General features: G+C 47.8%; 1 protein-coding gene across 2 annotated transcripts in view; it reads left to right on the plus strand.

Moving 5' to 3' along the window:
* RSRC2 (arginine and serine rich coiled-coil 2) overlaps positions 1-12143 on the plus strand; it is a 175971-nt gene that overhangs the window by 77178 nt on the left and 86650 nt on the right. For both annotated transcript variants that reach the window (XM_029571462.1, XM_029571461.1), the window contains exon 7: positions 3658-3737. In XM_029571462.1, the coding sequence (XP_029427322.1) occupies positions 3658-3737 (80 nt within the window). The remainder of the gene's footprint in view (positions 1-3657; positions 3738-12143) is intronic.

A 12143-nucleotide genomic window follows, 5' to 3' on the forward strand; every position in this document is an offset into this window, starting at 1 on the left:
GGCGATACAGCTAGGAGAATTTCTGACCTCACTGGATCTGTCAGAAGCCTATCTGCATATCCCGGTCCATCATGATCATCAGCGCTTCCTACGCTTCACGATCCTGGACCATCACTACCAGTTCAGAGCGCTACCCTTTGGGCTAGCTACAACCCCGCAGACGTTCACCAATATCATGGTTTATTTAAATCTCTTATACCGCCATTCATGAAGCATATCATGTCGGTTCACATAAAACAGGGGTATAATATTAGAAGGAAGGAAAAAATTACATTAAATAGGGATAAGAAAGGCGTAAGAGGTAGAGGTGAGAGATCAGTAATTGGCAATGTAGAAAGAAATGAGGAACTGTAGTGGCGGCGACACTGAGAAAAGAAGGAATCCTCATACACCCATATCTGGACGATTGGCTGATCAGGGCAAAATCTCCAGAGGAAAGTCATCAGACGACCACCAGAGTCAAGAATCTACTGGAGAACCTCGGATGGGTCGTCAACACAACCAAGAGCTGTCTGCGGCCCTCCCAATCTCTGGAATATCTGGGAGTCCGGTTTGACACCCAACAAGACAAGGTCATTCTTCCCCCTACAAGGAGAAGGAAATTGATGGACCAATTGAGAAAACTGAACGGCATTCGCCCCACGGTATGGGACTACCTCTAAGTCCTCAGACTCATGACATCAACCCTAGAAGTCGTACCATGGGCAAGGGCCCACATGTGACCACAACAACGTTCCCTACTGTCACGATGGAACCCAATGTCCCAGGACTACACCGTCCACCTCCAGTTGCCGGCGAAGGTACGGAAACAGCTCCTATGGTGGCTACAAGAAGACCATCTGAGCAAGGGAGTAAATCTATCCCCACTGACCTGGCTCTCGCTCACCACGGATGCGAGCCTACGAGGGTGGGGAGCTGTCAGGAACTGAGGGCCCAGGGGCAATGGGACAAGGAAGAGTCGGGATGGAACATCAACCGACTGGAAGCCCCGGCAGTCAGACTAGCCTGCCTACGATTTAGTCATAGACTCAGAGGAGAAGCTGTCCGTCATGTCTGACAACGCCACAACAGTGGCCTATATCAACTGCTAGGGAGGAACCAGAAGCCAACAGGTGTCCCTGGAAATAGACCCCCTAATGACATCGGTGGAAGGAAACCTGCAAGGGATCTCAGCCGCCCACATCGGGGGGAAAAGACACCGTCACTGCGGATTACCTCAGCAGAGAAAGTGTAGACCAAGGGGAATGGAGGCGGTCAACCACAACCTTCCAGTTGATAATAGACTGCTGGGGAATCCCAGCCATGGATCTTCTGGCAACCCAGTCCAACGCCCAAGTTCCCATCTTCTTCAGTCGCAGATGAGACCCTCAATCCCAGGGGATCGACGCCCTCGTCCAAACCTGGCCACAGGAAGATCTGCTGTACCCCTTTCCTCCATGGCCACTACTGGGCAGGATCGTCCGCAAGATAGAACACCACAGGGGGCTAGTACTCCTATTGGCCCTGGACTGGCCAAGAAGGCCGTGGTACGCAGACATGCGAAGACTTCTGGCAGGGAACACCCTGTGCCTGCTTCCACACTGGGACCTGCTCCAGCAAGGACCAATCCTCTATGAAGACCCAACTCTATTCTCTCTTACGGTCTGGCCATTGAGAGGACTCGCCTGAAGAAGAGCAGATACTCGAGGGCAGTAATTGACATCTTGCTCCAAGCATGCAAGTTTTCCACATCTTTAACTTACATACAAATATTGAGAATATTCGAAGCCTGGTGTGAAGACCTCGACATCCTTCCGCAGACAGTCAAAAATCCCATGATTCTGGAATTCCTGCAGGATAGCCTGAAGAAGGGGTTGTCTCTCAACTTCTTCAAGGTTCAACTGGCCGCGCTGGCCTGTTTCAGAGCCAAAATGGACGGCATCAGTCTAGATTCCCATCCAGACATCTCCCGCTTCCTGAGGGGGGGGGGTCAAGTAAATCCGACCACCACTAAAGTGGCCGGTACCCCTATGGAATTTCAATCTAGTACTAGACTTCCTAGTGGGAACTTCCTTCAGACCTACACGCGGTCTGTCCCTAAGACTCCTGACCTTGAAAATTGCATTCCTAATGGCAATATGTTCAGCCCCTTGCATCTCTGAACTTCAAGCACTATCATGTCGGGAAACGTTCCTCAGACTCACACCTGGATCCATACAGCTACCCAACATCCCCTCCTTCCTTCCAAAGGTGGTTTCTCATTTCCATATAAACCAAACTATCTCGCTGCCATCTCCAGATAAGCATAAGGACTCTGAAGACTCACGCCACCTACGCCATCTTAAAGTCGGTAGACTCCTAGTCCGCTACCTGGAAAGATTGGAATCCATATGAAAGACAGACCACCTGTTCGTCCGTCACAGTGGGAAGAAACAAGAGGAAGCAGCCTCACGGGCAACCATAGCCCGCTGGATCAAAGAAATAATCAAGGCGGCCTATGTAGAGGCAGGCAAGCCTCCACCTCTACAAGTCAAGGCCCATTCCACCAGGGCCCAGGCAGTGTCTTGGGCAAAAACTAAGATGCTTTCACCCGCCGAGATCTGTAGGGCAAGCGACATGGTCCTCCATTCACACCTTCTCGAGGTTCTACTGCCAGGATGTTCAGGCCAGGGAGGACACAGCATTCGCAAGAGCAGTACTAAGTGGGCAACGGGTAGCCTCCCACCCGGTTCGGGAGTAACTTTTGTAAATCCCATTGGTCCTGAGTCCATCTGCTACACGCTAGGGAATGAAGAAATTACTTACCTGATAATTTCGTTTTCCTTAGTGTAGACAGATGGACTCCCGCCCACAGCTGCCTCCAAACACGGAACCTTGGGTGACAAACCCTGAGAGCAAGACAAGCATGGGAAGCCAGACTTACCCATAGTTACTGGGTGTCGGCGTTTCTCAGTTGACGACACTGGCGGTCTCCAGCTACAATTCACGTCAACTAGTTCAAGTTAATCAAGTTAACCAAGTTATCCAAACACACACACATCCACTATTGCTTTTCGAGGAGAATACTGAAGAGCAGAGCTTCCTGCACGGGTATATGTATTGCTGACATCAGATTGAAATCTGACTCTGTCTCCAACTGCTATCAGGAGCACCCTATACCCATTGGTCCTGAGTCCATCTGTGTATACTAAGGAAAACGAAATTATCAGGTAAGTAATTTCTCCATTACTTTAAATTCTTTTTCCAAGATGTTTGAGAGCATTTTACTTGTATCAAGAGCAAAGGCTTTTTTTTTTTTTTTGTCACACTGGTTCCAGTTAGTTTTTGTACACAGCTTTAAAGTTATTCTAATCTTCATTTTCTAGGTGCTTAAGCTATCTTAAACTGAAACCACAAGTAGACATCTTTAAAGAAAATCTTGGATCTGAATCCATAAATGTAAAACTATGTAGTAGTATAGGTATTAAGTTATGCCTTTTGATGGTTTGACTACTCATGTTGACTTTAAGCAATCCCGTAGTGCAGTTACTCGTTCCTGCTGTAGGAAACTTGAACACTAGTGGGTTCAGGCACTAAGGATGATTCTTGTCAAACTGACTAATGCTGTGGAAGACTAAAAGGATACATCTAGTTACTGTTTCCATTGCTTCAATTTGAACTACTGTATGAATTTTGCAGGTTGGAAAGAGCAAAGAAATTGCAAGAACAGAGAGAAAAAGAATTGGTTGAGAAACAGAAACAGCAAGAAATTGTTGCAGGTAATATATTTGCAAGTACAGTTCATGCCGAGTACTCTGGGTCAAGGCTATAGCGTGCTTAGTGCTTGCTTTTTCAGATTAAAAAGATCCAGTATAACGTAAGAAATTAACATCATTTCCCTGTATGTACCCAGATTAGTCCAGACTCCTACCAGCAGATGGAGACGGAGAAAGTTTAACTGACACTGCCATATAACCTAGCGTGCCTCCTGCAGTCCCTCAGTATTTCTCTATTGCCAGCAGATGATAGATGTGCATACCTGAAGTGTCGATTAAAAAAAAAAAAAAAAAAGAGCGAGAGTTCTAATTCCTCCCAAGAGGTTGGCAGGTCCTGGTGGGGCTATCCCTCCTGGTCTTGAGATAGACGAGCAGGAGGTTGGGGACCCTTATTTGCTCTGTCCCGATAGTTGGGGGCAGAAAGCTGGTGGACCCACTCCCTCTGCCCCAGGGGGATTGAAAGAGCCTGCTGCCAATCTTCAGGACAGGAAACTGCCTCTTCTATTCCTTTATCCGCTTCCAAAGTTTAAATGAAAAGTAAAGCAGAGTTATGAGGACTTGCGGATTAACGGCTCTGCCTTCTCTTGGGGGTGGGTGGCGCTTTCACCAAGCACGGCTTGGCATTTGAAGGTTTTCCTTTGTGCTCCCTCTCCTTCAGCGTTCTTCCCACGAAGCGTTCACTGGGGGAGAATCCCACACGACTTGAACTGCATCTGCTGGGGAGATTTGTGAGCAGCAGCCGCTGCCTCCCAGGGGGAGGGGGTGATTCCGGCATATCCACGGGGGGGTTCGACCTACAGCATGAGTCGGCAGCACTTGTGCAGGCGTCGCCGGAGGACCCGGAGCCGTTTCCAGTCTGCGTGGGAACAGCAACCATCTTGATCACATTTGCTGCTGGAACTGAAACCATGGGGGGGGGGGGGTTTCCTCCCCTCTTTGTCCCCCACTGATGGGAGTCCCGCACGGGCCCGGGGGAGGAGGGGGGCAGGCAGAGGACCTCCTGGCAGAGAATTCTGACATTTGTGCCTCCTTTTCTGCAGATTTTGTACTGTTGATGCAGAAAGCTTATAGGTCCAGAAAGACCGCAGGGCAGCATGGGCCCAAGCTTGATGCTTCCACTGAGCCTCAACCCAAGAAGAGATCCAGAACCACAGGCAGACCAGAGGCTACCAGGATTCGGCAAGTCCTTGGGGAGCCCGCGCCGCATGCTGCGGTGGGGACGACTTTTCAGAGGGTTCTGATGGTGACGTCCTGGTTCGGTCCAGCACTCTTTGGATGGATCCTTCCCTGGGGTGGGGGAGGGGGGGGCAGGAATCCAGGGAAGACAAGGTGATCCGAAGGTGGTGCAGTTCTTCTGTAGGGAAGAGTTAGGGCCTCTGATTTCCCATGTCTTAAAGGAGTTGGGGATCAAACTTCCGGAGAAGGAGTCCAATCAGGAGGATGTGAACCCGGTTATGGCTGGCTTACTGGGCCTGGTGAGGACTTTTCCTTTTCATAAGTCCGTTAAGCAGTTGGTGGGCCAAGAGTGGGACACTCCAGAGACCAGATTGAAGGTGGGCCAGGCGATGGATAAATTATATTCTTTACCCGAGGACTCTTTGGAGCTATTGAGGGTGCCGATAGTAGATGCCAGCATGTCGGTAACTAAGAAGACTATTCCGGTGGCTGGGGCTGCAGCTTTGAAGGATTTACAGGACAGGAGGCTTGAGGTCCATCTGAAGAAGAATTTTGGTGTCTGTTCTCAGCATTCAGGCTGCGGTTTGCAGCAGTTTCATGCTTCGAGTGGGGCTGTGTTGGGTCGAACAGCTACAGTCCGTAGGTCCATGTCCTCTTAGGAGATGAAGCAAGCAGAGTGGCTGGAAGCCGTAGTAGCCTATGGCACAGATGCGCTATATGACCTCATCCAGACGTTCTCTATGACCATGATGTCAGTGGTCTCAGCAGGAAGGATGCTGTGGCTACAAAACTGGGCAGCGGATGTCTCGTCCAGGTCTCAGCTAGGAGTTCTACCCTTTAAGGAGGAAACTGCTCTTCACAGAGGAGTTGGAGGAGCTGGTAAAGCATCTTGGGAACAATAAGGTTCACAAGCTGCTTGAGGATAAGCCCAGAGGGGCCGAGGTATTCCTCTTCTGAGCATGTGGGATTCCAAGGGAACAGGCTGTTTCGTCCAGGGAGATCATCCTCTGGGGAGGATGGTAGAGACCAGCCTCGGGGAGGCAGCAGTCTTAGAACCAGTCCTTTCAGGGACAAAGCCCAGTCGAGTTTGCTCCGGATGGGGCGGTTCTGGAGCCAAGTCGGCACAATGAAATGAGGCCAAGTCCGCGCCTCCATCCCGCTTATAAGGGGGTTAGCTGACCCTGTTTTACGAGGAGTGGGCCAGAATCGCTGCACGCCTGAGGGTCTTAAGCGTGGTAGAACAAGGTTACGCTTTACAATTTGCTTGTCCACTTCAGGACCAGTTCATGGTCTCCCCTTGCACGTACGTGGAAAAGAGGCGGATAGTAAAGCAAACTCTTATCTGCGGATGTTTGGAGTCATTGTTCCTGTGCCTGTGAACGAACAAGGGATGGGTCATTACTCCATTTACTTCGTAGTTCCAAGGAAAGAGGGGACTTTTCGTCCAATTCTGGATTTGAAGAGCGTCGTCCAGGTCCTCAAAAGTTCCTCATTTTCAAATGGAAACGCTCTGCTCTGTAAATGCAGCAGCGCATAAGAGGAAGTTCTTGACGTCCCTGGATGTCACCAAGATGTATTTGCATATAGTCATCTGGCCCGACAATCAGAGGTTTCTGAGGTTCTCTATTCTGGGTATGCATTTTCAATTTTGCACTCTCATTCGGGTTGGCGACTGCCCCAAGAGCTTTCACCAAGGTGAATGATGGTGGTGCAGCAGCCCTCGGGAAGGAGGAGGTACTGGTACATCCATATCTAGATGACTGGTTCATTTGGGCGAAGTCTGAAGACCACGCCAAGCAAGCGGTGGATCTGGTACTACAGTGTTTACAGTTGCTCGGCTGTTAGTAAATTGGACTCAGAGTCATCTTGTCCCATCTCAAGAGTTGGAGTTTCTGGGAGCACATTTCAATACCAAGTTGGCGAAGGTTTTTCTGACAGAGGAGTGCATTCTCAAGTTGCAATTGCAAGTTTGGTGTGTGTTTGGAAAGCCAGATGCCCAAGGTCTGGGATTACCTACAGGTGCTTGGTTCCACAGCACCCATGCTGAAGCTCATGCCGTGGACATTTGTCCATATGAGGCCTCTGCAAACGGCACTCCTTTCCCGGTGGGATCCATTGTCAGAGCATTTTCATCTTCTGCTTCTGCTGACTGATTTTTGCCAAGTCCAGTCTCTCATGGTGGCTTGGACAGGACCAATTGTGTCGAGAGGTGGACTTGGATGTCCCGAAGTGGACAGTGGTCACCACTGATGCCAGTCTCTATGGTTGGGGAGCTGATTGCCAAGGTCGGTCGGTACAAGGGCAGTGGTCACCAGAGGTGGCGTTTGGTCAGTCAATCTCCTAGAGATGAGGGCGGTACGGTTTGCACTGTCTGCTTTTCTTCGTCTCGTGCGCAGCCGTCCAACAGGATCTTATCCGACAATGCAATTACGGTGCTTAGATTAACCTGCTATATGTATTTTTGCCGTGGCCACTGGTGGGCAAGATATTGCGGCATGTGGAAATCAATCAAGGAGATGTGATTCTAGTGACTCCAGAATGGCCTCGGAGGCCCTGGTTTGCAGACCTGGTAAATCTGGCAATAGACGGCCTGTTGCGGCTCACTCATCTGCCGAATCTCTTGCAGCAAGGTCTCATTTTCGAATAAGGTGGATCGCCTCTGTCTCGTGGCTTGGCTTTTGAGAGAAAGCACTTAAAAGACAAGGGCTACTCTGAGGTTATTACTACTCTTGCAAGCTAGGAAGGATTCCATCTCCTTGGTGGAATGTGTTTGAGGGTTGGTGCTTGGAGCAAGGTGGTGTTCTTATGCGTGCCGCTGGAGCGAATATTCTTACTTTCTTGCAAAGAGTTTGAAGAGGTTGTCCTTCAATTCCCTCAGAGTACGTGGCAGCTCTGGGGTGTCTCCGGGGTAAGGCGCAGGCAGCAATAGTGTCTGCACACCCAGATTAGTGTGTGTTCTCCGTAGAGCGAAACTTTTTTGCCTCCAGATCAGAAGCTCTGCCCCTCCTGGAGTCTTAATGTGGTTTTGAAAGGCATGTGTGTGGATCCATTCGGTCCTCTCAAAAGGACTATCATAAAGGATCTTACGTTGAAGGTGGTTTTCTTGGTGGCGATTTGTTCCACCAAATGGATCTCGGAGCTTCAAGCCTTGTCACGTAGGGGGCCTTTTTAGAGAGTTTCGGGCTCGGGGTTATCTTGAGGACAGTTCGTCTGCCTTCCAAAGGTTTCATTGTTTCATGTAAATCAGGTGGAGTTTCTGGCTTTCCCAAACTTGGAGGCTACAGCATCTCATATGAGGGAGTTATGGCTCTTGGATGTCAAGTGCACATTATTGCGGTTTCTTAAAGTCACTAACAACTTGTCAGATCACCTTTTTGTATTGTGGAATGGTGCGAAGAAAGGACATAAGGCGTCGAAAGCCACGATTGCGAGGTGGTTTGATCCACGTATATCTGTCAGAGGCGTCCAGTACCCAGAGGGCTTAAGAGCTCATTCTACTCGTTCCCAGGCAGCGTCCTGGGCCAAGTGTCATCAAATGTTGGCCACTGGCACACTTTTGCCAGACAACGTTTGGATGTCCAGGCCCCAGAGGCTGGGGGCTTCAGTGAGAATTTACTTCGAGCAGGACTGTCTAGGTCCCACCCCATGTAGGGTAGCTTTGGGGCATCCCAGGACCCTGGATTAATCCGGGTATGTACAGGGAAAGGAAAATTGGTTCTTTCCTGCTAATTTTCGTTCCTGTAGCACCACAGATCAGTCCAGAATCCTGCTCCAGTGGAAGTAGGGAGTTTTGGAGAGTCCGCTTGATCTGTTATGGTACTTAACCTGAAGAATGGCACAGGTTTTATTTGAGCCTTCATGTTTCATTAATTGGGACAAGTTTGTCTGTGTCTAGGTTTTCCTCTCCCCACTGCTTGTTCGGGGGGGATGGATTCATGTTGCTATACTATCTTGGCTTTGGTACAGGTCAATACTGAGAGACTGCAGGAGGCATGCTAGGCTATACTATAGTGTCAGTTAAACTTTGTCTCCATCTGGAAGGAAGGAATAAACCTAAGAGTCTGGACTGATCTGTGGTACTACAGGAACGAAAATTAGCAGGTAAGAACCAATTTTCCTATATCTCTAGTTAAGAACATAAGAAAATGCCATACTGGGTTTCCAACAGTGGCCAATCCAGGCCTTAAGAACCTGTCAAGAACCCAAAAACTAAGTCTATTCTATGTTACCATTGCTAATGGCAGTGGCTATTCTCTAAGTGAACTTAATAGCAGGTAATGGACTTCACTTCCAAGAACTTAACCAATCCTTTTTTAATCACAGCTATACTAACTGCACTAACCACATCCTCTGGCAACAAATTCCAGAGTTTAATTGTGCGTTGAGTAAAAAAAAGAACTTTCTCCGATTAGTTTTAAATGTGCCCCATGCTAACTTCATGGAGTGCCCCCTAGTCTTTCTATAATCTGAAAGAGTAAATAACCGATTCACATCTTCCCGTTCTAGACCTCTCATGATTTTAAACATCTCTATCATGTCCCCCCTTAGCTGTCTCTTCTCCAAGCTGAAAAGTCCTAACCTAGTCTTTCCTCATAGGGGAGCTGTTCCATTCCCCTTATCATTTTGGTAGCCCTTCTCTGTACCTTCTCTATTGCAATTATATCTCTTTTGAGATGCGGCGACCGGAATTGTACACAGTATTCATGGTGTGGTCTCACCATGGAGCGGTACAGAGGCATTATGATATTTTCCGTTTTATTCACCATTCCCTTTCTAATAATTCCCAACATTGTTTGCTTTTTTTAACTGCCGCAGCACACTGAACCGACTATTTCAATGTGTTATCCACTATGACGCCTAGATCTCTTTCTTGGGTGTAGCACCTAATATGGAGCCCAACATTGTGTAATTATAGCATGGGTTATTTTTCCCTATATGCATCACCTTGCACTTATCCACATTAAATTTCATCTGCCATTTGGATGCCCAATTTTCCAGTCTCACAAGATCTTCCTGCAATTTATCACAATCTGCTTGTGATTTAACTACTATGAACAATTTTGTGTCATCTGCAAATTTGATTATCTCACTCGTCGTATTTCTTTCCAGATCATTTATAAATATATTGAAAAGTAAGGGTCCCAATACAGATCCCTGAGGCACTCCACTGTCCACTTCCTTCCACTGAGAAAATTGTCCATTTAATCCTACTCTCTGTTTCCTGTCTTTTAGCCAGTTTGTAATCCACGAAAGTCATGCTGACTTTGTTCCATTAAACCTTGTCTTTCTATATGTTCTGTGATTTTGATGTTTAGAACACTTTCCACTATTTTTCCTGGCACTGAAGTCAGGCTAACCGGTCTGTAGTTTCCCGGATCGCCCCCTGGATCCCTTTTTAAATATTGGGGTTACATTTGCTATCCTCCAGTCTTCAGGTACAATGGATGATTTTAATGATAGGTTACAAATTTTTACTAATAGGTCTGAAATTTCATTTTTTTAGCTCCTTCAGAACTCTGGGGTGTATACCATCCGGTCCAGGTGATTTACTACACTTCAGTTTGTCAATCAGGTCTACCACATCTTCTAGGTTCACCGTGATTTGATTCAGTCCATCTGAATCATTACCCATGAAAACCTTCTCCATTATGGGTACCTCCCCAACATCCTCTTCAGTAAACACCGAAGCAAAGAAATTTAATCTTTCTGCGATGGCCTTATCTTCTCTAAGTGCCCCTTTAACCCCTCGATCATCTAGTGGTCCAACTGACTTCCTCACAGGCTTTCTGCTTCGGATATATTTTAAAAAGTTTTTACTGTGAGTTTTTGCCTCTACAGCCAACTTCTTTTCAAATTCTCTCTTAGCCTGTCTTATCAATGTCTTATATTTAACTTGCCAACATTTATGCTTTATCATATTTTCTTCTGTTGGATCCTTCTTCCAATTTTTGAATGAAGATCTTTTGGCTAAAATAGCTTCTTTCACCTCCCCTTTTAACCGTGCCGGTAATAGTTTTGCCTTCTTTCCACCTTTCTTAATGTGTGGAATACATCTGGACGTGCTTCTAGAATGGTATTTTTTAACAATGACCACGCCTCTTGGACATTTTTTACTTTTGTAGCTGCTCCTTTCAGTTTTTTTTCTAACAATTTTTCTCATTTTATCAAAGTTTCCCTTTTGAAAGTTTAGCACGAGAGCCTTGGATTTGCACACTGTTCCTCTTCCAGTCATTAAATCAGATTTGATCATATTATGATCACTATTGCCAAGCGGCCCCACCACCGTTACCTCTCTCACCAAGTCCTGTGCTCCACTGAGAATTAGATCTAAAATTGCTCCCTCTCTCGTCTGTTCCTGAACCAATTGCTCCATAAAGCTATCATTTATTCCATCCAGGAACGTTATCTCTCTAGCGTGTCCCGATGATACATTTACCCAGTCAATATTGGGGTAATTGAAGTCTCCCATTTCCTAGCGTGTAGCCGGATGGACTCAGAACAAATGGGTATAGTGTGCTCGTGCTAGCAGTTGGAGACGGATCTGACGTCAGCATGGGTACATATACCCCCACAGGAAGTGAGGCAATTCAGTAATTTCCGTCTCCAAAGCAGTTTGGAGAGCCTGCACGCTCGCAGAGCGTGTTTTCCAATACTACTTTCTATTTTCTACTTTCTATATTCTACTTACTAAATTTCTACAGGAACATCGAGCCCCGCACTCCTGCGGTGATACCCTCGGGTCCCTCCCCCAGTTGAGTTTCCCGGGGTGATTTCCGCAATCCCTCGGAGGTCTAGGCCTCGGTCCGGTGGCCGAATCGCGGCAGGGATCTAGCCTCTGAGCGAGAAGGGCTTGGGCCGGGCTGAGAGGCGCCTCGGTCCCGGCGTGGACCTAGAGGCAGCGGGTGCATTTCCTCAAGCGCGGCGGTGAAGGTATTTCCCCTCTCCCCCCGCAGTCGGAGACCGCCCAGGTTCCAACCGGTAAGCGCCGAGGATCAGGTAAGGCGTACATCTCTTACTTTTGGTCTCCGAGGTACGAGGATCGGCGGCGTTGCCTGTATGCGGCACGCCGTGGAGGTCGCCATTTTGTCGGCCTTGTTCAGGTATTGAGCGCCCATGATAGGCGCCTGTATATGATTAAGCGCATATTATTGAGCGTATATTGCTGACCGCATATTATTGAGCGCTTATTGGATATCATTGAGCGTATATTGCTGACCGCATATTATTGAGCGC

Source organism: Rhinatrema bivittatum, chromosome 11 (genome assembly GCF_901001135.1).
Source record: "Rhinatrema bivittatum chromosome 11, aRhiBiv1.1, whole genome shotgun sequence".
NCBI lineage: Eukaryota > Metazoa > Chordata > Amphibia > Gymnophiona > Rhinatrematidae > Rhinatrema > Rhinatrema bivittatum.